At 36.8% G+C, this 26,116-nt stretch overlaps 1 protein-coding gene across 2 annotated transcripts in view; it reads left to right on the plus strand.

The window, feature by feature from the left end:
* The first annotated feature begins 7,607 nt into the window (after positions 1-7,607).
* FAM204A (family with sequence similarity 204 member A) overlaps positions 7,608-26,116 on the plus strand; it is a 43,222-nt gene continuing 24,713 nt past the window's right edge. Inside the window, exons 1-6 of one of the 2 annotated variants that reach the window (XM_043988154.1) lie at positions 7,608-7,660; positions 8,253-8,390; positions 11,805-12,049; positions 13,067-13,157; positions 13,313-13,343; positions 14,015-14,114. In XM_043988154.1, the coding sequence (XP_043844089.1) occupies positions 11,813-12,049; positions 13,067-13,157; positions 13,313-13,343; positions 14,015-14,114 (459 nt within the window). In that variant the 5' untranslated portion in view covers positions 7,608-7,660; positions 8,253-8,390; positions 11,805-11,812. The remainder of the gene's footprint in view (positions 7,661-8,252; positions 8,391-11,804; positions 12,050-13,066; positions 13,158-13,312; positions 13,344-14,014; positions 14,115-26,116) is intronic. The other variant, XM_043988155.1, reaches the window with a different exon arrangement.

Raw genomic sequence — 26,116 nt, forward strand, 5'->3', positions numbered from 1 at the left:
ATAACTTATGTTTTTAGGTTTATTGAACATTTTATTATTGAGTTCAATTGTTTCTAATTCTTCCTTTTCCAGACTGTTTCATTGATTTACTTTCCTATTTTTAACTAATATCAAATAGTTTTGGTGATTACAGCATTATAGTAACATTTAATGAGATTTACAGTACTATTTCTCCTTTATTTCTTTTTTCCATTATTTTATCTGAAATTCTAGACCTTTTCTTTCTCCAATAAATTTTGTTAATATTTTGTCTGCTTGATAATGGATCCTATTGGAAGTGTGCTTTAGCATTAAATACCTGTTTATTTAGGTAGTATACTTTTTATCATATTGGATAGGCACAGTGAAGAATACTAAATATTCCTCCAATGATTGTCATTCTTTATATCTTTGAGTGTTTTGTAATTGTATCTATACAAGCCTTAAGTGAGCCTTGTTAGATTGACCTTCCAGATATTCTATGTATCTTGTAGTTATTTTAGTGGAACTTCACTTTCTATTGTTTCCTCCTGGATTTTGTTATTGCTATACAGAAATGTTAACATCCCTTTTCAATTACGTTTGGTTATATTTACAGATAATGTCATCAAAAGTTACAGCTGGAAGGGATTTTGAAGATAACTAGTCTAGACTTCTCATTTTACTTCAATTCCTTAAAGATTTGTGACTTTTAAAAAATGTTCTAATGCAGATCACCATTCTTCTATGACTTAGCAAACTTCTCAAGTTGATGTGACTGAAAAATGTATCAACTTCAGACCAACCTACTCCAACTTAGTAAGTTTGGTCTAAGAATGAAAGATATACTATCATGGGCCTTCCCTTATTAATAGAAACTACAAAAACTGACATGACTTTAAAGAACCAAGGATGATTTTCATACCATAATGTGGCATTACAGTAGGACTTCAATGGAGGGAATTTACTCTATTTTATAGATGAAAAAAACGAGGCACAAATTGGAGATGTAACTTGCCCAAAGTCACACAACTATGTAATAACAATACTAGGACTAGAAATTGTCTACCCTCCAAGTCTAAGGCTCTACATAATATGCCACTTTCTATTATTTCTAAAGTTTTGTGACTCTCTAATCTTATCAATGTGGCAATCTCCAACAACGAAAATTAGAACCCATACCTTCTTATCCTTTGTAACTTTCATCCATGTTTCCTAAAAATTAATGGAGGGAGGGAGAGAGGGTAGGGGTGGAGAAGGGAAGAAAGTGGTACAAATAATATATTGAGGGACATCTTCTAAATCTCTTTAAATTCTATGTATCCCAATGGAACCCACACACTATCTTCTTTTGTGGACCTTACATCTCTCTGATGACATTATGTAGCTTCTCTAATGCAATCTTCTTTTGGTAATATGTTGTTTCTTAGTAATATGCCTATTTATGTCCAGCATGACACCCTCCAGTGTCCTCTGGGTAAGTCTAAACTTTAATTTTTGAAGACTGTTATATTCTATGATTCTCATCACCGAAAGAAAGCTGATGTTAAAACAGATGAGATTTTGTTTCAGGGAAAAATTTGACATTTTTAAAAGCACTGTGCACTTTCCAAAGGTAATCCAGATTGCTCCTCTTCCTATTGAATTATATCTATAAACTACATACATTCACATATATTAAAATTTGTATATATTTATATAATATATGTAAATAAAAGTATACAAATGTGCACACATATACTGACATAGATCTAATGAGATAAATATATTTCCTAAGATATACAAACACACATATATTAAAACATACCTATACAGACATATATATTTATATACATAAATGTATATGTATATTTCCTTGTGTGATGTTTAAAATCTATGTTGTGTGATCACCTTAAATTAGAAGCTTTAGCACCAGTCTTTGGGCATTAAACATTTATTAAAGCATACAGGTATTAACATGGAGTTCAGAAAGTTAAGAAAAGGCCTATCTAGCCTAGACTTCCAGCCTGGTTGGGTTCTTCCTCAAGTCCTCTGCCAGGAGCCTGCTTCAACCAGGAACTCTCCAGCAAGCTGATTGTGGAAGCTTTTTGTAGGTCTGGAATAGAGCAGGTACTTACACACTGCTTCAAGCTAATTGGTTGAAGTCATCCAAATCCATTGGTTTTGAAGGTGTTCTCAAGTTGAGTTCACGGTCTAGCTTCTGAGAATACCTTCTTAAGGGATAGCTAGGTGTGATTACAATCCAGTTAACTTGAAGTAGGCTAATCAGCAGTTAATCACTCTCACTTGATTCAATCAGTCTATATTAATCTCCGGGTGGATCTTTGAGTATCTGGTAAATCTCATTTCATCACACTTGAGAGTAAGGATTATTTCATTCTTTGTATTTGTATACCCAGTTCCTGGTACAGTGCCTGATGCATAACAGGCACTCAGTAAATGCCTAATATTTATGTGTACATGCACACATGTATATTTTCATACATGTATGTGTGTATATAAATGGGTGTGTCCCTTCAGCCAAGTACAAATTTAATATTTGGGGATATATTTGGGATATAAGGGAAAAAGACTGAGGCAACTAGGTATAATAGTGAGGCCCTTTCAAATTTAAATGAAATACTCCCTATACTATAATGAATCTCAGACCTTAAGTAGCTCAATTGTATAAGTAGCTGCCAGTTGAGGCAATGATTTGCTCTTAGGGCATTTGCTTTTAGTACCTTTTCCCTCAGCCACTTACTTATTTGCATAGACCAGGAGAAATTAAGGTAAAGTTCCTCACAGAGGGAACCCAGGTCTGAACCAAGGATAAATCTACTTAATGGGAGAGGGTATACCTATCCTATCTACTACCTGACAGGTGGTAATAATAGTACCCAGCTAAGTCTTAGTCTAAAGATGTTTGATACTACAACTCAATGAAAAGCAAGCCCAGGAAATCCAGGGTACTTTTTTTTAACAAGTGTAACTTGGGAGAATGACTAGTTACCTACAATGTAATACCCAATCTGAGCTTATTCCCCCAACTCACTCCCACTGGTAGGTTGGGTCTTGGATGGGAGAGGGGAAGAGGTGATTGCTACCTAGAATTCCAGGACTAATGTAGGTAATTAACCTTAAAACTGTGGTTCATGAGTCCCCATTAGTGTGTTTCATATTAACAATCAGTAGACTCAATCAGCTCTTTACAAAGGCATTTACTTAAAAGGTATAATACTTCATCTACATTTGAAAGGGCCTCAGTGTCTTTCTCTTTGATCATTAGGACATTCCAACATGCTGGGGGTCTTCCTTGCTGTGGGAAATATGGCAAATATATTTGGAGGAATCTAGGGAAATTGCAGAGGATGGACATGACCTTTTCTAAAAGCTAATGTAGGCTAGCTACCTAATGATTCTCAACTGCTAATTTTACAGGGGAACATACCTGAGGGGGTTTAAGCAGATGTTAGTGAATCAGGGCAGCTAAGTGGTGCAGAAGATGGAGTGACTGGACTGGAGTCAGGATCTTCTTGAGTTCAAATCTGCCCTCGGATACTTATTAGCTATGTGACTCTGGGCAAGTTACTTAACCCTGTTTACCTCAGTTTCCTCATCTATAAAATGAACTTGAGAAGGAGGTGGCAAACCACTCCAGCATCTTTGCCAAGAAAACCCCAGATGGGGTCACAATGAGTCAGATACAAATGAACAACAATTAGTGAATCATTCCCAACTTCATAGGGACAATCTTAGAACCCTGAATCAGAAACATAGCTTTGACCTCAGGATCAATACCCATCTATGGGAAGCTGAAATAAGAATATTCAAAATGTTATATGGGCTATAATATCTCTATGGACCTCAAATATGTTTTCCTTCTGGGAAAACTTCAAGTATAGGGGGATGCTAGAGGAAAATGGGATTTGTGGAACCAAGGAAAGGGATAGTTTATGCTTCCTATGAGTCCTTTGTGTTTGTGCATTTTCTGTCTTGTATCTGATATTGTACATATATGCATGGATATGTAATATACATGTACACACATTCATATGCATATAGATATTTCACGTGCATTGCTATATGATTATGTATTTGTACATGTATATGCTTATAAAATATATACATGTTATACATACATATCAGATACCAGACAACTTTCATTTCACCTCATAGAAAATGCACAAACACGAAGGACTCACAGGAAACATAAACCTTTCCTTTCCTTCTATGCAAGTCCTATTTCCTCACAAACACACATGTGTGTACACACATGTACACATATGTATGCATCTGTGTGAGAAAACCCACACACATACATGAGAGAAAATTCTGATATTTATTGATTGGATCCTGGAAGTGGGAAGCCAAAGAGCAATTTGTGCAATATATCCTCAGGATTAAATCTGATCTTTTTCAACTCAAGTGTTGTTTCAAGTGTCCCCTAAAATAGTTTCTTCTTGCTTTTAGATCTATGAAGGCAAATCTACCAACTTCTTTAATCTCCTCCCTGAGTAAAATCCATCTGATAGTCTTCTAATTAGTTATAACTTCTCTATGTTTCAGATTTCATTATAGTGAGTCAAAATTAATGTGGCTGAGTTCCACCAGTAGTATATCAACTCATAGGTCACTAGACAAAAATCATAAATTAAAAGAAGGCAACATAGTGGGGTAGAAATAATGCTAGATTTGGAATGAAAAGACCTGAGCACAAATCTCAGGTCTGCCATTTATTAGCGGACCTTGAACAAAACCTTCAACTTCTTTGATACTGCTTTTTTTTCATCTGTAAAATGAGAAAAATCATACTTGTATTATCTGCATCATGAGTTGTAAGGATCAAATAAACCCATGTATATGAAGGATTTGTTATGCTTGACCCCAAAAGTTAGAAGCTGCAGGGGCTAGATTTACATTGATAGAAAAAAAATATCTAACAAGAATTGCCTAAATTGGGATGGGAATTTTTGGGAGGACATGGATTCCTTGTCAATTGGAGGTTTTCAAGTAGTAATTAGATGGCCACTTGTAGAAGATTCCAATATTAATAATAATAGCTGACATGTATCACTTAAGGTTTGTAAAACAGTATGACATAATTAATAGCGCTGTCCTCAGAGTCAGGAAAAACTGGTTTTAAGTTTTGCCTCTGATGAACCCAGTGAACCTGGGTGAGTCACTTAACTTTTCAGTACCCTAGGCAATTAACTGACTAAGACTATAAGATGCAAAACAAGTGCCAATGTTCATAGATAGAGGGAGTTTCTTCATCAGAAGTTCCCAATACCAATGAATACAGGTTCAAAATCAAAAATCCAAAATATTTCCTGAATTTATTTATGAATATCTGTGTGTCCTTTCTTATGCAGTTTGAGGTAGGGAAAATAAAAAGTCATCCCAAAGCTGATACCCATATATCATACGTTGAGTACCTTATGGGAGAAAACCCTTTTAGCCAGATATGGGGAAATACTAAGTATCAGTCAAACTTAAGCTTTGTTTTAGAGATTTTCCAGGAGTATCCTTGAGTAGAGGAGAGGGGGAAAGGGGGATTAATCAGAGAGATCAGAGAATCATAGATTTATATTTGGAAGACACCTTAGAGTCCATGTAGTTCGACTCTCTCATTTTGAAACTAAGGCCCAAGTAGTAACTTGTAAGTCAAGTAAGTAACTTGACTAAGGTTTTATATATATAGTGACACAAGTGGTATTTAAAGTCTGATTCTCTGAATCCAAATACAGAACCTGATCTTTGAGTGCAGGCCCTGATGATTAGGCCCATAACTTTGTGAACCTGGAGTCTTTTGTGAAGACTTATTTCCTGAATGCCCAATGCAATAAAATTCAGGTATAATTCATTAGCAGCAAGAATGATTACTTATCTCATTGATAGCCTAATTACCAATGTTTGGTAATTTTATGTTTCAGAGAAATATTACAGATGTAATTGTTGCATACAAAGAATGTATTTTTTGGCAGATATCCAGAATAGAAATTCACCAAAGGAGAAAAAGTGATTAAAGGGAAATAAATGACTTCAATATTTTCCTAGAAAACTGATATAATACAATTATCAGCAAATGAAAGAACTAAAGATCTTACCTTTGGAATCAGGAGGGAAAAGTTTGAGTTATATAATGTACAATGAATGTTCAAGATAAGAACTGAAGAGGGTCAAATAGTAAAAAAAAATCAGTTATTAAAAATGTGACAATGCTCATTTAAAATAGAGATTTTGGATCACTGGTTCTTAAGAGACCTCGATCAAATGAGATAAATGTAAAGCACTCCTGCAAACCTTAAAATGGTATATAATGCTAGATATTGCAGAAAATATAACATCAACAGTTTCTTCAAAATTTGCAACTAATATGGTCTCTTTAATATTCCTTTAATAAAATTGTTTGAGATAGTTGGTTTGCTGTAATAAATTCAGGACCAGACACTTCTTGTCCTTAACAAAATGTACTCCTCATTCTCTATCTCAATAGCTCTTTTCATCACCTTTGTGCCTTTTCTCTCAAATTTGTTCATTTTTATCAATAGACCGTTAAGTTGCCATCAAAACCTAAACGCACTGATATAAAATAGTACCATGTCTGACTTTGTTTAGGAACATATTCATGAGAAATCCTGGATATGCTCCATTTGTAGACCTTTAGAACAGGAAAGGATCCCTGAGATTATCAAGTCCAACCTCATCATTTTATAGATTAAGAAATTACTTTGTAGGATATTCGCTGCCTGTCACCCTGAGACCCTTGGTAATTGTTAGAATTTGATCAGCCCTTGAACCTCGCCAAATTCGTTTATTAGAGGGCCTGGGCGGAATGAATGCGCTCAGCAACCTTTTCCTTCGGCTCCAGAAGTGCTTTGGTGTTTTGTTTTGTTCAGTACCTTTCTTTGTAACCCTGGCACTCAGTACAGCGTCTGGCATGGAGTAGGCACTTAACAAATGCTTCTTGCTTGTCGTTGATTGATTTTGGTGAGTTACTGCCTCAACTTTCCCGAGGATGCTTATTGATCCTGTACTATATTCCTTCGCAGAAACTGAATTCAATTCCAGGACCTCTGAAGCATCTTCTTTTCCTCCCCTTCACACTCCTCCCCGTCCCCTTGTCCTCTCCTTCCCCGCCCCGCACCCCCCTCCAGTTAGCTTGGTACAGAGATGGACTTGGAGCGAGTCAGAACACCTGAGTTATTTAGCTTTGCCACTACCTAGTGACTTTGAGCAAATGAGTTCATCTCGCTGGGCCTCAGCTTCCTGCTCTATAACAAGGCCGTCCTAACAGCTGCCCTACCTGCAGTGGGGAGCATCCACACACATGCCTGCCACAGCAGTGCCATCTTTATACCTGTTATCTGAGGCCTTAGAGACCTCTTAAATGTGGACCTCAGCCCCAATGTCTCAGATACTTTCACGTTTCAGGAGAGGTGACCGGGCGGGGAAGGGACCTGGAACAAGGCCAAACAACAAACGCAAGGATAGGGAGGGCAAAGGAAGAGAGAATGAAATCCAGCTCTCCTCACACCTCCTCTCCCTGCTAGAAACTTGGGTGAGGTTGGTTGCTATGGCGACCCCTCTGCGAGGCTAAGCTCCCTATTGGAAGAGGGCTCGACCAGCTCCAGCCCATTGGCCAGGAGACAAGAACCAATAGGAAGGCGGGATGTTGACGACGTCTCAAAATGGCTGCCGGATCGCGCGAGCCGGTCGGGTGAGTAGTTCCTCGTCCTGGGAGTTGTTGTGGTTCTCCGGGAGCCCAGCGGGCTGCTGGGGTTCCCGGCGGGGTGCAGATTCTTTCTGGGTTAGGGCAGCGCTCTGGCTGGTCCCGCTGGGCCCTCAGCGGCGGCGGCCGAGACTGCGACCGTGGTGGCATCGGAGGACTCGGGTTTGATCTGAGGGGAAAGGGGACGCAGTGTTTGTGCCCGTGTGGGCTTCCTTCCTCTTCGGGCTGCCCACGAATGGGGGAAGGCCCTGGGGACTCTCTTTAATGACGTTCGTGTTTCTAGAAATAGCGTGTTTCAGAAAATATGGATAGATAAAAATCAGCAGGAGGCCGGAGATCTGAGAAGCCCTGGAACTGGAATCTTGGGGCCTCCTCGCTCAGGCTTCCTCGACCCCCGAGGGTTTTTCCTTCTACCCAAGTTGTGATTCTAGTTGAAGAAGAGGTGAAATGGGAAGGATGTTGGGCAGGGAGTAAAGAGAAGTCCGGGGTTCAGATCCTAGCGCCGGCCCAGACTCGCTGTGTGGCCTTGAGCATGTCACTTCCCCCGTGGATCTTAGTGTCTGTCCTCCTTTGTAAACAGGGAGGTTGGACCCGTGCGATGTCCAAGATCTCTTCCGGCTCTAAGGTTTCATTATGAGTTTACACCAGCCTGGGAAGAGCCTCCTGAATTCCGGGTTTCACTGCCAGCCGGAGCAGTCACTTTGTAAATTTAAACCCTGTAAGTATGAACTGGACAGCATTTCACTTATCCCAGGCTTTGAGACGGTACATCTTGATTGTGAATGTTTCCATTCCAAGCAGGGATGTTTAGTTGGAAGCAGTGGAGAAGTGTTATGTTGTTCTCCCTCCAGTTCTCAAATAAAACAAACAAGCAGGTTAGAACATCATTTTTCCTATGTTTTAAAAGTTTTTAGAAAGATTTATCTTATTCGCTTTTAATTTCAGGAGAGACCTGTGTTAATATTATAATTTCCTTGCATTTTAAAGAAAAGGATACATTTGATGCATTTTTAACATGAACAAAAAAGAAATATTTATATTATTCTGTGTATTTGTATTTGTCTAATCAAATCATTCTGAGTTATAAATGTTTTTAATATTTTTCTATTTGTATTTAATTCTAATTAAATCGCTCCAAACTATTTATCAGGTAGCCTTGTTTGTTGCATTAGAATATTCAGATATGAAAGACAGCAATTTTTTGTTTCTTAGGATTATTGTTCAAGTAAAGTGGAAATAGTATCAGAAGATTTGGATTTCCATTTTAAAAATTCAGTTTAGGTGGACTGGTAATGAAACAACTTCACACGTAATGAAAAGTTTCTCCCCCCCACCCCCAAACTTTGGGATATTTAAATTTGGAATAATGGAATGAATAAGTGTTGAATTTGTAGTTAGAGGGACCTGGGTTTGAATCCTAACGTTGTCACTTAACGCCTTTGTGGACTTAGTCAAGGCTACACAGATTTTCTGGGCCAAGGTTTTCTTATTTGTAAAATGAGGTTGTTGTAATAGATGACTTTTGATCCTTTCCAGTTTAGGATCTTGTGATCCTAAGTAAGGGATATCCTTTGAAGTGGTAGCTGTTTAGGCAGTATCATTATTCTTTTGCTGTTGGTATCTTAGAGGGCAACAACTGTCATGTTCTACAAAATATACCACTATCAAAATATTTGACTTTGTGGATTAATATTACTCAGAATATCTTAAATCATTGTCTCTTCTTTATAATGTGAAGAATTTAGCCAGATTTTAACAATTTATGAAAGTTCAGAGTTGATTGCTGATTTAACCCTTAAGATAATATACATTTTTTGCTGATTCCTTGCCTTTATATAATAACCACTTAAAGCAGTTTCTTGGATTTTGTGTACAATGTATTTTTCAAGTAGTTTACAGTGAAAAATATTACAGACTCAAGATGACATATCAATTCACAACCTTTATAATCTAGTTTACAAAAATAGAATCTAAATTAAGTTCAGATTAATTATTCCATTAAATATATTTCCTAAAATATATAGTCATGGATTTTTTTTTTGAGAGGGTTATTCGATATCTGGGAATATGATTGATCCTATAAGAATGGATTTGTGAAAAACATTAGTATTGAGATTAGGGAGAAGCATAGTAGCCTTCTTTTTTTACTTCTCAATGTAAAAATCACAGGTTTCCCTTTAAAGGTTTTTTTCAACAGCCCACTCTATGTAAAAGCATTATTTAAGTATCAGCCTTATTTTGCTGACTGTTACTATGCCATCGATTGCTATAATTGTATCAAAAACTGTAATGACCACTTTAAAGATAATACTGAATAAAATAATGCAGGACTGCAAGTAGACAGTAGCTATTGACTTTTTATATCATTGTTATTTTCTCTCCTAAGTCCTTCTTGGGAAACTGATGCTTCCTAATTGCTATCCCAGAATTTACACACAAGTCTGCTTGGGAGACAAAACCTTGCCCATTAAAGTAGAATGACCCTCACATTCTGTGTCCTATAGAACAGTTATAGTAGCAAACAACAACAACAACAAAATCTGCTCATTAGGTATGATATGATATTTTAAGTTTTATAATGTTAAGTGCAGAAGAGAAATTAAGAGTATATAGTCAGTCCCTCATGTTATAGTTGAGAAAAATAGACCCATTGAGATTGACTTACATAGAGATGAACTTGCAGTGAGTTTCATTATTTCAGACTGGAAAAATTTATTTCTTTACTCTTAGTCCTATGATTGTTTTAATACCATATTTCCTCTGACTAGTCGCTTTCTATATGACAATTATTGGTATTGGAGAACACATAAAATTTTAGATATTTTAAACAGGATGAAATAAATAAATATCAACTCGGGTTGTAACTAGTCACCATTATATTAAAGGTGCATTTTGCATTTATCTCCAGTAGAGAGTAATGAAATAATTGATGAATAAATTAAAAGTGGAATTTCCGAGAACTTGGGTTAATGTTGAAAGTAATGAAAAAATAAAGTAATTTATATATAAGGAAATCAGAGAAGTTTGTTGCATTTTTATTTCTTTTCTAAAATTGATAAATTAAGTTGCAAGTTTCAATTGAGTTTTAGAACAAATAATAGATTTTGAGTTAGTGAACCTGACAGTGAAGTCTGACAGTCTCTATCATATTCCTACCTGTATGACCTTAGGCAAGCTACTTAATGTTTCTGGGCCTCAGTTTCCTCATCTATATAAGGAATGGTGGATTAGATGATATCTAAGGCTTTTGCCAGCTCTAAAGTTTTTAATCTGTCAAGATCAGCAGTATAAATATAATGGAAAGGACCAGGTTCTAATGGTAACTTTTTTGTAAGTTGTCATCACCTGTTATATTTTCTTTTTAAAAAGACAGGAGGATGTGATTTCATTGGTATGGTAACTCTACACATGTGCATCATATTCTCATAATCTACTTATGTTTTATAATCTTGAAGGCTCAGACCTTGTAGTTTGTAAATATCAAAGGTGTGATTTGAATCCAGGTCTTCCTTATTCTAGTTTAATACTCTATTTGATGTATCATGCCTCCTTACTTCTGGAGCATACTTTTCTTTCTTTAAAAATTAACAATTGGAAATTGTACCAAAGTTTTTCTAAAAGTGACAAACTTTTATTTCACAGTTATTTTTGCTAGTTTAAAATTAGCACTTGTTTCCCATCCTGCTGTGTTTGTTCTTCCTGACTCTTCCACTCTCAAAATTTTCAGGTTCAGTATTATCCATATTAAATATATCTTAATTTTTAGCTTAAAGTTATAGCATTTAAGATAGTGTTAATGTTGAATAGTTGTTTTCTTGAGATTCACAATGCTATCTTGATTCAGATCTTTAAAAATCTAGGTCCTTTTTCTGTTTCTTTTAAAAGTTTTGTATATTCCCTTTTTGCCTTTATAGCATAGTAACTTCTGATTTATTTTCTTCTTGTAACAAAGGAAAACAGCAAGACAAAATTATTTTGAGGGTTGGGATAGGTTTTATTTTATTTTATATTTCTTTTTAACCACTAAATGAAATGTGCCCCTATCATCATTTTAATTGTTGAAATCCTAAATAAACTTATTTGAGACTTTTATTTTCTGTTGGTCTTAAAGTCTTTCCTCCTTCCTATTTAGAAAAGAAGATGTGGAGTGGACTGTTACCTCCTGGGATGAATGAAAGCGATATTGAGTTGAGTTCTGAGGATGAGACCACATTGAAAATCTCAGAACTTAGTTCAAAGGAAGATAAAGGAGATGGTGCGATGGAAGAAACTGAGTTCTCTGTTTTTCATACTGATGGGCCTAAAAATGGGGCAGAGACAAATGCAAAAAGTGCCGATGAAGAGTGCCCTTCTGGAGTTCCCCTAAATATGTGGAATGTAGGTTTTTCTGAAGATCTTTTGTTGTACTATGAGGAAAAAAATGTCTGTGCCATTCTTAGAACTGTTATATTTGAATAGAAAATTACTATGTACATAAGGATGCTTTATGAAGTTAGCTTGCCCTGGAGTGAATAATCTTGATTTGCTATTAGTTGGCTGTAGGGGTAGCTTCCATTTTTTTTTCAAGATACTAAATAGTCACATTGACATATATCTTCATTTAGTCATTACAACAACCCAGTGAAGCAGACATTGCAGGTATTTATCCCTGCTTTACAGATAACAAAACTCAGTTTCTGAGAATTTAAGTCACTTGCTTATAGTTATAACTTAATAAATGTCAGAGGTTTAGTTTGAGGCTAGACTTTTCCTGATTTGACATCTAGCTCTCTATTCATTATGCCATGGATGGCTGCCTTTTAGAAAAGTAGAGAATGCTTGCTAAAAACTGATATACTCAACGAGACTCAGTTAGCTTTCCTAAAAAGTGAACTGAGATTTTCTCCATTCAATAGCTTTATTATAAGTCATTCAACCTACCTACCAGATTAACAGATGGCTATCCATATTATAGAAAACAAGCATGTGTGTGTTTGTGCGCATGCACTTTCATTATTTATTTATTTAATTAATTTTTTGGTGAGGCAGTTGGGGTTAAGTGACTTGCCCAGGGTCACACAGCTAATAAGTGTCTGAGGCCGGATTTGAACTCAGGTACTCCTGAATCCAGGGCTGGTGCTTATCCACTTCGCCATCTAGCTGCCCCGCACATGCACTTTGACATAAGCCTTTTCAATGTTGTGATATGCCCTGAAGATCTTCAGAGACCTCACTCAACAAACATTTATTAGATGTCTGCTTTATTCAAAGCCAGAATTAACTTTTTTATTAAATTGAAACACCCCTTTAAATGACAACATTATGTTTTTCTTAATGAGAGCATTAGTTATTTGAAGACTATAAACTTTGTCTCAACATACCTGCTTAGCTGAATTGTTTTTCATTCATGCACAGAAGTTTCAAGAGTTACATAAAAAGCATTCTGAACTGAAAACCTTAAGTACTTCTACAAGCAAGAAGAGTAAAAGAAAACGTCCCAGAACAGGTATTTTATGTAATTTCTGTTTAATAATCTTAACTGTTAATAGGGCTAATGGCAAAAAAAGTAGTACCTTGTATTAGTCATTTTAAAGAACTAAAACTTTTGAAGAATATAATTGAAAATATATGTGCCATCATTTTGTGGATGCTTTTTTCCAGGTAAATTGAAGACTAAAGAAGAGTCTGACAGGTATGTAAAAGCTATCATAAATAGATTATAATGAGTTATTTTGTCTGTCAAACAGTTCATTTGTGGGTTAATGCCATCCATGGAAAAACTGTGATATAACACAAGTTATTGGTTTTTAGACTCTTAGAAGCTGAGTTGGAAGGGAGCTTAAAGGTCTTTTAGTGTAAGCCCTACCCAACAAAGAAACTGTCCTACTATATCTTCCTGATGAGCATTTGGTCTCTCCTTGAAGCTCTTCAGAGATGAGCTCATTATCTTAACAGATAAAAAAGCTCATTCTGAATCAAGATTTAAAAAAAGCTCATTCCTTTTTCTGACAGTTCTGTTTGTTAGAAAATTTTCCCTTGTATCAAGCCTCCCATCTATCTCTCTAGTTCTAGTACTGGCCTCAGGCTCAGTAAAACAGATTTAGGCTAAACATCCCCATTTTTTCAACTGATCCTTATATGGCATAGTTTCAAGTTCACTTACTATGCTGGTCTCCTTTTTTAAGTCTTGTTCCATTTTGTCAGTGTCTGTCCTATAATATGTCTAGAACTGACTATAGTACTCCATATATAGTCTGACTAGGGCAAAAGTTCATTATTTTACATTTCCAATTAAACATAGTGAAAATAATAATGGTTAAGTCATTTTGAATAAAATATAGCAAATGATTTGTCTTTGTGCAGTCAGCAATCTTCAAATGAAGCCCAGTGGAAGGAGCTTACTCAGTATTTTGGAATAAATGATAAATTTGAACCCCTCATAAGTAATAGAGCTCTTCTGAAGGTAAGTTGTTTTATCTTTTTATCTTTTGTTTATTTGATGGGGAGTCATTCTTCCCCCAACCTCAGTACCAAGATTCACCATAGATAAATCAAACCAGTACTGGTAGAATCTAGGAGTATTACTGGGGGTTGTGTTCAGAGAACCAAACATCATATACTTAAGTGTTTCTCATATTTAATACCTATCACTTTAAAACATTCCCTTCATAGTGAAAAAACTTTTCATTCTTCCTCTTTCTGTCTAGATATCTGGTTCTACAGATTAAGTGATTTCTGGCAAATAATTGTAATTTTTATTACAGAGTGGTGGGTTGCAGTATTTAGGTTGCTAATGTTGGAGAATTGTTACATAGATGATATTTATCTTATTCTTTTAACTCAGTTCAAGCTTTCTATAAATAATAGGTGCAGAGGCACTATGCTGGATTCTGGGGACCCAAAAATGCAACACAGGGCCCACTTTGAAGAAAATTACATTCTAATGATGGGAAGGGCAAGTCCATAATTAATTAAGATGTAAAGGAGAATATGGATAAATATTGGAGAAGGGTCTATAAAAATTTGAGGCCAGAGAAATCAGTTTTTCCTGGAGAAGGCCAGGAAGACTTCATGAAGGAGTTGGCATTTTAATTGGTCCTTGAAGGTAGAAAAATACTTTAACAGTTGGAACTAGTTGAATGGAAAGGAGCCAAATCCAAGTATATGGGTATAATGTGAACAAAGGCAGATTGTCTCCATGGTGGAAGGTGGGTGGGAGTAGTCCTTATAGACTATGGGAAAGAGAGTAGTAGGCAAGGACACCTTTAGACAAATAGATCAGAGGCCAGGAGTTTATATTTTATTTGATAGGTGATTAGGAACTGCTGAAGGTTTTTAAGTAGGGGATTGAAATGTTGATAGAACTACTTTAGAAAGATTACTGAGGTCACCCTATAGATAGACAGAAAACAGACCAGTACCTAGGGTTATGGCTTTAGAACCGGAAGGGACTTCAAAACCCAAGTCTAACCCTTTTGTTTTAGAGGTGGGAACTGAAGCCATGGGAGGGTAAAGGGTTTGACCAGGATCACACAGCTATGGGCATTGGGGCAGGATTTGAATGCAGGTCCTTGGATTCTAGCATGGTACTCTGCTGCCTCTCAGCTATGGTTTCTAGAATCAATTAGCCATGAAGACATTTTATAGCTAGTGATATGAAGTGCCAAGAGGCCGGATTACTTATCTAAGATGAAATCACTGACAGAAGAAATAGAATTTTAGGATTCTTCACTTCTTCTAATACTTCTGAGATTAGAGCTAGGACAGCCTTTCAAAAGTAGGATAACCTAATTGTTAGACCAAATTTTCCTTATGTTCTAGGAAGAAGAGCCTGGAGGTGGGGGAGGGATGATGTTAACTTCATTGAATTTAAAAAACAGATAGAGATATGGAAGATAGTGACAGCAGCTGGCCAGTGAAACACCGAAAACCTGTACACCATCTTTAGCACACATGCTATAAATTTAAGGCCTCTGTGTACTATATTCTGCTTTTTAAGTACATAGTAAAAATCTTGGTCCTTTTAGGAAAAAATGTTTTATATAATTAAATTCCTTACTTGGGCATGGTCCATGGGAAAATCCTTAATCTAACATTATTTAAAGCATTTATTATATGCTCATAAATTTAGATGTATAAATTGGAGTTGATTAGTACAATTACAGCATTGAAATTGTTAAAATTATTTTTGCCACTGAAAATAAATGTAGCAAGTACTTCTGTGATTTGTTTATTGTATTTTTAAAAGTTACATGTCTAAAGCCTTGATTTTTGAAATGTGTTGCTAATACTGCATGTTCCTACACCATAAATTTGTAGCCTTTATTTGGGAGTGACACCAAGGTTCTTTGTAACATGCAAGTTGTCTCAAAGTTCTGAGAAATTCTTGTTAGTGATCAGCTTTACTAGCTGTACTGTCATGTTTTTTAATCCTTCACCTTGCAAAATAGATGTATTTCTAAAAATTTTCATGTTAATCAAATCATATAAAATATTTAGTAAAATGAATGATTATAAAAGGATTCTTTATGTTTTATCTGCCTTTAAAAGTTGGATTTTCTTAAAAGCCAGCAGAAGGGGCAGCTAGGTGGTACAGTGAATAAAGCACCAGCCCTGGAGTCAGGAGGATCTGAATTCAAATCTAATCATAGATGCTTACTAATTGTTTGACCCTGGGCAAGTCACTTAACCCTGATTCCCACCCTCCCCACCAAAAAAAAACAATAAAAATTAAAAAAAGGCCAGCAAAGAGAAAATCAGACCCCAAACCAGGCTTTGCCTAGTGTATGACCTTGGATAAAGCCTTTAATCTTTCTGTGTCTTGGTTTTCTCATTCGTAAAGTGACCCAGTTGAAATATATTAAAAATTGTTAAAACATATTTTGTGTCATTGACCCCATTAGTAGCCTAGTGAAGCTCATTATGGTTCCCTTTTCAGATTATTAAATGTCTATTATGTACCAGGCACTGTGCTAACCTATGTATAAAATAATTTATATGGGATTACATAGGAAATCAATTATATTGAAATATAGTTATCAATTTTTTTTGAAACAAGTTCATCAACCCCAGGTTAAAAACCCTAAGCTAGGTGATTTCTATAAAATTCCTGCCAACTTCAGGTCCTTTCAGTATGTACTTAGTACAAATAAGCTGTGTGGAATAGTGTATAGAGCATAAGACTTAGTCAGGAAAACCTGAGTTTGAATTTTGCCTCATTACTAGCTGTGTCACCCTGGGCAAGTCACTAAAATACTTTGTTTCTCTTCTGATTTATATGTTGTTGCTTTTGGTTTGCTCCCCACTTAGCAAATGATCTTTTCAACCCAAGGGACTACGGGGTACAGTGCAAAGATCATTCTGGTTCTAAATGTGATTTAAAATCTTTCCTCTGAACCTTCCAGCTTCTTTGACCTGAGGATAGTTTCCTTCCAGCTCTTGATCTAGTAGGATCCTATGACAGAGGATGAAAGTGTGGATTTGATGATCAGAGGATCATAAGTTTAGAGCTAGAAGGTACCTTAGAAATCATAGAAACAATCCCCTCATTTTACAGATGAGGAAACTGAGGCTCAGGGAAGATACATGGCTTTCCCAAGGTAACATGTGAATAAGTCACAGATAGGATTTGAACTCAGGTCTTCTGACTCCAGATCCAGTGCTTTTTCCAGCTCACCATGATGCTTTTCCAACTAAAGTCTCTGCATTTCATTGTGTCTGGACACCCGAGGCACAGTTGCATGTCAGTGGAAGTATCACTTTTTCTTTTGTGGTGATCACTGTTGTAAAGTTGTATCCCTTTCACTCTTATTCTGATTACACAGTACCAATGTTTCCCTGCTAATTTTTCTTTTTTTGGTGGTTGTTTTTCATCCTTCATTTCTTTTTTTCTTTTTTTTTTTTTACTATTTAGAATTTTTATTTTCCCAAATTACATGTAAAAACAAATTTTGACATCAGTTTTTTAAAACATTGTGTTCCAGTGGGGCAGCTAGGTGGCGCAGTGGATAGAGCACCGGCCCTGGAGTCAGGAGGACCTGAGTTCAAATCCGACCTCAGACATTTGACACTTACTAGCTGTGTGACTCTGGGCAAGTCACTTAACCCCAATTGCCTCACTTAAAAAAAAAAAAAACCTTTGTGTTCCAAATTCTCTACCCCCCCAAGAACTCAAGCAGTTCATTATAAGTTATACATGAGTAGTCATGCAAAACATTTCCACATTAGCCAAGTTGTGAAGGAAAACAGACAAAAACAAAAAAATTATGCTTCAGTCTGTATTCAGATACTATCAGTTCTTTCTCTGTAGATGGATTGCATTTTTCATAAGTTATTCAGAGTTGTCGTGCATCATTGCATTGCTGAAAATGGTTAACCAAGTCCTTCACAGCAGATCATCTTACAATACTGCTGTTATTTTGTATACAGTACACTTCATTTTGTATCAGCTCATGTAGGTCTTTCCAGGTTTTTCTCATAGTCTCCTCATCATTTTTTAAAATAGTAAATTACATTTATATAGTACTTTAGAATGCCTGTCAAATAAGTTGTAGTTAAGTTGTTTCTGATTCAGATTTTTGTTGTTGTTGTTTTTGTTTTTGGGCTTGGTTTTTTTTGTGGGACAGTGAGGGTTAAGTGACCTGCCCAGGGTCATACAGCTAGTAAGTGTCAAGTGTCTGAGGCTGGATTTGAACTCAGGTCCTCCTGAATCCGGGGCTGATGCTTTATCCACTGCGCCACATAGCTGCCCCTATATAGTACTTTAAAGAGAGATTTCCTTGGAATAAACCCACTAGGTTGATTATTGTAACAACAGTAATAACATTTATATAGTACCTTATACCTGAAAAATAATTTTCTTAACAATAGCCCAAAGTACCATATGTTTTATCATCATTATCAATCAATACTAGTCTTCATCCAATTATCAATCCATAGATCAATCAATCAGTCCTCCTCCTCCTCATTATCATCTTATGTTACTCTTACCTCTGCTTCAAATTTTTTTTCACAATTACTATTGCTGTGTTTCCCTCTTATTCCCTCCCCATGATATTTACTCTATTTTCTATCTTCTTTCACCGTATCTCTCCTCAAAAGTGTTTTGCTTCTGACTGTCTCCTGCCCCAATCTGTCCTCCCTTCCCTCACCCCTCCCCCTTTATTCCCTTCCTGTTCTGCTTTCCTGTAGGGTTAAATTGATTACCCAATTGAGTGTGTGTTATTCCCTCTTTGATCCAATTCTGATGAGAGTATGGCTCACTCACTCCCCTGTACCTCCCCCCATCTTTCCCTCCACTCCGTAAGCTTTTTCTTGCTTCTTTTATGTGAGATACTTTACCCCATTCCACCTCCACCTCTCTCCCTTCCAGTGCATTCCTCTCTTACCACTTAATTTTATTTTTTTAAGGATATCATTCCTTCATATTCAACTCACCCCTGTGCCCTCTGTCTAAATATACTTCATCCAACTTCCCTAATAATGAGAAAGTTCTTATGAGTTACAAGTATCATCTTCTCATGTAGGAATGTAAATAGTTTAACCTTTTAATATCCCTTATGATTTCTTTTTCCTCTTTACCTTTTTATGCTTCTCTAGGGTCTTGTATTTGGAAGTCAGATTTTCTGTTCAGCTCCGGTCTTTACATCAAGAATGCCTGAAAGACCTCTCTTTCATTGAATTCCCAGGTTTTTTTTTATTCCATGAAAGATTATACTCAGTTTTGCTGGGTAGGTGATTCTTGGTTGTAATCCCAATTCTTTTGCCCTCCAGAATATTATATTCCATGCTCTCCAGTCCTTTAATGTAGAAGCTGCTAGATCTTGTGTTATTCTGACCATGGCTACACAGTATTTGAATTGCTTCTTTCTGGCTGCTTGCAATATTTTCTTCTTGACGTGGGAGCTCTGGAATTTGGCTATAATATTCCTGGAGGTTTTCATTTTGGGATCGCTTTCAGGAGCTAATTCGTAGATTCTTTCAATTTCTATTTTACCTTCTGCTTCTAGGATATCAGGGCAATTTTCCCTGACAATTTCTTGGAAGTTGATGTCTAAGCTCTTTTTTTGATCATGGCTTTCAGGAAGTCCAATAATTTTCAAATTATCTCTCCTAGATCTATTTTCCAGGTCAGCTGTTTTTCCAAGGAGATATTTCACATTGCCCTCTATTTTTTTTATTCTTTTGGTTTTGCTTTATTGTGTCTTAATTTCTCATAAAGTCATTAGCTTATTTTGGCTCAATCCTAATATTCTCTCTCTCTTTCTCTTTCTATCTCTCTCTCTCTCTCTCTCTCTCTGGTGAGGCAATTGGGGTTAAGTGACTTGCCCAGGGTCACACAGCTAATAAGTGTCAAGTGTCTGAGGCCAGATTTGAAGTCAGGTCCTCCTGAATCCAGAGCCCAGTGCTTTAACCACTGCGCTACCTAGCTGCCCCCACAATCCTAATTCTTAAGTAATTATTTTCTTCAGAGAGCTTTTGTATCTCCTTTTCCATTTAACTTTTCAAGCTGTTGACTTTTTTCTCATGACTCTACTGCATCACTCTCATTTCTCTTTCCATTCTTTCCTCCCTCTCTCTAAATCTTCCTTCTGTCTCTACTACTTTCTCTTCAAAGTCCCTTTTGAGAGCTTCCAAGGCCTGAGACCAATTCATATTTTTCTTGGAAGCTTTGGATATTGTAGCTTTGACTTTGTTGTTATCTTCTTCTGAGGGTGTATTCTGGTCTGCCCCTCCCCCAAAGAAGCTGTCTATTATCCGCTCTTTTCTTTGCCAACTCATCTCCACTCGGAAGCAGATGTCTGATTGAAATAGGATTCTCTATGGTCAGAAGCTTGGCGTGCCTGTGCCCTCTCCCCCGCTGGGCTGCCACTACTCAATTTGGCTCACTGGTTCAGAACTAGGGCGCTTCGCCCCAACTCCAGCAGAGACCACAGCAACTTCACCCTGGCCAACCACTGAACCCCCTCACCATCCGCTAGTCAAGCCTCAGAAAAGGCCCCTGGTGCTGAAGACTCGGAGGCACTGTAGGAGCTGTCTGTTCCTGGTTGGGTCTGGCCTGCATGCTGAAATCCTCTCAGCTGATCAGCAGGTGATCTCAGTTGTAATTTTTGGCTGGATAGTAGTCTCTCTCACTCTGTTCTTATGTGAGTTAGGCTGCTTTGGGGTTTTTCTTATGGCATTATTTGGGAGTGAGTGGACTGGTTTATGGGGAGCTTGTGGGAGTTACAGTCTCTCCTCTGCTATCTTCTGTTGACTTTTTTTTTCATGATCCTCCTGTATCACTCTCATTTCTCTTTCCATTTTTTCCTCTACTTCTCTTACCATATCTTCAAAGTCCTTTTTGAGTGCTTCCATGACTCGAAACCAATTCATATTTTTCTTAGAAGCTTTGGATGTAGGAGCTTTGACTTTGTTATTTTCTTCTGTGGGTGTATTTTGATCTTTCTTGTCACCAAATAAACTTTCTAGTGTCCACATTTTTTTTGTCTGCTCATTTTTCAAGCCTATTTCTTGACTTTTAACTCCCTCTTAAAGTGGGTCACTGCTTCCAGGGCACACTATCCCAAGCTTCAGGGGGTCCCAGGTGGTACAATTTAAGGAGAGGCATGTTCTACATGCCCCTGGCCTTTGTTTGCTCTAGTCTGTAAGTAATCACAGGCCTTCTTGCTCTTTAACCCAGGAACAGAATTCTGTTTCACTGTGGTTGCAAGTTCTGGCATGCCTGTGCCCCTCCCCCACCGGGACCTGCCACTCAAGACTGTTTCCTGGTTCTGAGCACTGGCAATACAACAGAGTTCCACCTTAGCGCTAGTAGAGACCCCTGCAATCTCCCCCTGGCCAACTAGTCCACCCCCTCACTGGTCCATGAGCTGAGTTCCAGAAGTAGCTGCTAGCCTCAGCTGATTCCAAGGTTCAGGAGGCCTGATTCTCTAGGGGAGGGTCTGGGTGTGTGCGATGCAGCCCGCATCTGTACTCCTCTCTCACGCTGGTTCTACAGACCTTTCCTGCCGACCTTCTAAGCTGTCTTTTGCTGGAAAATGATCTCACCCTGTCCTTTTGTGGGTTCTGATGCTCCAGGAATTCTTATGGCATTATTTGAAGGGATTTGGAGGGATTTGGGGGAGATCTCTGAGGAGGCACTGCCTGTCCTCCGTTTCCCTGCTAATTTTGATAGAGAAGGGAAATGTAAAGATGCCCAGGTTAGAAACACCAGGATTAGCTAAGAACAAATGCAAGTCTAAAAGATGATGATGAGCTGCTATCTAAGGAATCGAGAATGGATAGATAATGAGAATGTATGAATTCTAAGTCCATTATTTAGTCCTCTGGAATAGAGACTGATCTATTAATGTAACTAAAAGAGGCTTCTTATCCTGGAGTGAGTCGGCCCTGTGAGATTTATTATAATAGAATGTCCTCATCTTGCTTTTTGTGATTCATTTTTGGAACATTGCTATGCTCAGGTTCTTCAGTTAAGTATGTGTACTTATGCAAACGTCACCTGTTTCCTAGGCAGTACAGAATGCATTTTAAAATGTCGTCTTTGTCTTACACAGTGCTGTATTCAGTTGTTCTTTGTATTGAATACAGATGTAAACTTATTTCAGGCAGTAATTCTGAAATTCTCTAATCATGACATGATCAATTATGTAGATTCAAAATGATAATTTCATAGAAATAAATTTTACCAATTTTTTGAAACATTTTAAAAATACTTAATTGACTTTGATTATTCAGCATTCATTATATAATCTAATGGAATTATATAGAAATTACTCAGCATGAAAAATTGGCAGTACCCATAAAGATTTAGAGGAATTATTCAATATAAGCTACTATTTTTAGTTAAGGGAATTTTAACAAGCTCTGCACTTGTTTCTAACAATAATTTTCCTCAATAGACTACTTACCTGGTAAACTTGTTGAGTGTATTTGACATATCTTAATACTACAAACTACAAACTCCAGTGATTTTTCCAAATTCTTTTGTCCAAAGTTTGAGAAAACATTTTATTATACAGATTTTTTTGTCATAGTATATGTTCTCTGTATTAAGAAAATTTGGTCTGTGATTTTAAAGTGAACAAACTTTGAGTCTTGAAATATTCGTCTTTCTATTAAGCTGTTTTCTTCTTTGCCTGGTAGAGTTAGGTTTTCCCTCTGTTCTCCCCACTCCCATAAGTCTAGAATAGCATGTTGTAAATAACAGGACTTCAGTATTTTAAAAATTGAATTTATTTAGAATATAAACATTTTAGAAAATAGGCTGGTACATGAAACCAGAATTGATATAAAATAAAATAGAAACTGATATACTAAATTTCACTAACTGAAACTTTTAAGAAAGGTAACAAAAACTATTTCTTCACAATACAAAATTATTCTTTATACTAGGCTCAAGTTAAGACTGTATTTTGACAGTCATATTTTTAGTATAAAAGGGAAATATATAATCAAGTCTTTTATTTTACAGATGGAGAAATTGAGGTCCACAAATTGTTAGGCTCAACAGCAGTCAGAGATCCAACTAGATTCAAAGTCTCTTGGTTCCCAGTCCAGTGTTTATGCCATTTCATATGCCACCTGCCATCTTAATTTTGTGTGAAAATACTTTTGGGAATTAGTATGCTATTAGCTCTTTTACATCAACACATAGATTTAAAAAAATGAAAACTACTGTAAATACCTCACTTCATACAGGTAGATATAAATAGGAGATGTGGACTTTTTTCCCCTGCCCTACTAGATAATGACTTTCAATCAGTGTTCAGTAAGGAAGCAGCATACCTTAAAGAGATATTTGACACTTGATATAACAATTAACGTTTTTAGTAGAGCATCAGCTTACTTATAGGCAAAACTATATATATGGGTATGAGGTGTAAAATACATACTGAAGTTTTTGTTGCTAACCAGAACCAGATGAAGCAAGGTCTCTGGGTTTTGTAGGAATACAAAAGGAGGTCAAATACTCTTATGTCTCTAGTGAGCCTAGGTATTGATTGGATTGAGAGAAGCAGCAATAGATTTGTTATATGAAGTAAGCAAGATAAGAGAATGAATGTTGTTAGAATACAGGTAACTGATATGAAAAGCAGAAGGTTTAGGGCTGTGTTGAGATGTCAGTCTACTACGAACCTTCAGTAGTGAAAAGAAAACTAGAGTTTTTGATTGACCATTTTATTGTATTTCAGTAGAATTGAATGAGCTAAAGTAGGGTACTATCTTAGTGTGGATATTATATCATTATGACAAAAGATGTTTTTTTCATGGATAAAAGATCTTTTGCCATAACACCTGGTTGAGGACGTCTCTAACCCCAGTATTGCTACAAAAATAACATACATAAAGCCAAGCACTCCAATAAAGGAAACATTAGATTGAATTGAGTAGGCCATATACTGCTCTTAGAGGCTTTAGAACCAAGGTTTCTAGTCCCAGAAGTTTTGTCACTAACTTGGGCCAGGCACTTCACTCCTCTGGGTCTGAGTTTCCTCATAGTAAAATAAGTATTTTAGACAAGATCATTATTTCTAAAATATTACATTCTGAAAGTATACTACTACCATGCAAAACTTACATAGTATGAACAGAGTTTATGTGAAGAGATTATTAATGTGACTATTTCCTTCTAAAATATTAAATATTTGCTTGCTGAGTATGTATTAGAGATGATGTGTGTGCATGTGTGTGAAAATAGGTTTTATTTCTTTCATTTTGCACCAAAATTCCTGTGACCACTCTATCTAGACCCTGCTGGACTGACAAATGTATTCTGTCAGGATACTTACAGTTCTAATACTTCATGGCCAAATTGGTTTGAGAGATGCAATATTAGATATCTCTAGTCTTCATCCTGGTTTTTAAAATCCTCTCTTTTGATCTGGGGATTTAACTGTTAAATATGGAGTTTTTTACAAAAGTTCTAGGTGCACTACAGAATCAACAATTGAAATGGTAACTATTTTCTAAAAGCACCATAATAAACTAATTACAACCAATTTGGATTAGTTTATTGATTACAGAAGTACTATTTTGTTTATTCAAAAAGCTTAGGTTTTTAGACTGGAAAATGTAATTGATGTGGGGAGATCTCAAACCAGTACTCAAATAGATCTGTGATCTCATTAATTTGGGAGTTCCCTCCCCTAAGTGCAGATTGTAACCAACACATGCTTGCCCGTCCTCTCTGACTCTTGTCTATAGTCTCCTAAAAGTTCACCAAGTGGCCCACCCAGGGTACTGAAAACTTGCTTTCTCTTAACATCTCATGAGTACCACTAGAGCACTTCATCTGGTCACCTGTCATCTCTTGTTCTTACCACATGACCAGCCCATCTTCTCTCTCTATCATATAATTCCTTTTTGGACTTGTTCATTGGTTATGTGATACAGGTTGCTCATACCCACCGTGTATGTCTCCATTGCCCTATGCATCATATTCAACTTTAGTTCTTTGCATGTACTAATCTTCCACATCTTGCTGCCATATAGTAGTAACACTGCTGAAGTATGAACATTAAAAAGAGGGCTTTGCTTTCACAGGAACCTTGGAGTCTATAAAAGAGCTTTGCAGTTTCCTGAAAGCAGTTCAGCCTACAATCTTTTCTTCCAGTTCAACATCCATCTGCAGTGTCTAACCAGTATATATACTGTTTAACAAAATATAGATTATTCATCCAAGTGCATGTTGAAACCTGGGCAGTAGAAGAAACTTTCTTGCACTTGGTCTTTCTTTTAGTGATTAAATATACCTTCCAGTAGATTTTAATGTTCTAGGACTTGATAAAATTCACATAATAATCACAATGATTGAACAGGAAGACACCATTAAAACTTTTGTACCAAATCCAATGTTTTTCCATAATCATCATACTAAGCCCAATGAGATACTATATTTTCTACAGCTTTCACTTTTTAACAGTAAAGATGGGGGCAGCTAGGTGGTACAGTGGATAGAGCACTGGCCCTGGATTCAGGAGGACCTGAGTTCAAATCTGGCCTCAGACAATTGACACTAGCTGTGTGACCCTGGGCAAGGCACTTAACCCTCATTGCCCTGCCCCCCCCCAAAAAAAAAACAACAAGCAAGATATATTTCCTTCTTTTCTTTCTTTTCTTTTTTTTTTTTGCAGGGCAATTGGGGTTAAGTGACTTGCCCAGGGTCACACAGCTAGTAAGTGTTAAGTGTCTGAGGCCAGATTTGAACTCAGGTCCTCCTGAATCCAGGGCCAGTGCTCTATCCACTGCAACACTTAGATGCCTTGTATTTCCTTCTTAAATATCAATTGCAGAAGCCTGCTTGTTCCGTACTAATCCCATCATCAAGGACACCTTTGTGCATAGATTTATATATGGAGAGAGTGGGCATCTAGAGTGGTAGCTACTGATGGGGTCTTGGTCACCTTTTTTATATTAATGAAGTTTGAGTTTTGGTAAATTTTCCTTTAGTGTTTTTCCTTC

The sequence above is a fragment of the Dromiciops gliroides genome, chromosome 2, assembly GCF_019393635.1.
Source record: "Dromiciops gliroides isolate mDroGli1 chromosome 2, mDroGli1.pri, whole genome shotgun sequence".
NCBI lineage: Eukaryota > Metazoa > Chordata > Mammalia > Microbiotheria > Microbiotheriidae > Dromiciops > Dromiciops gliroides.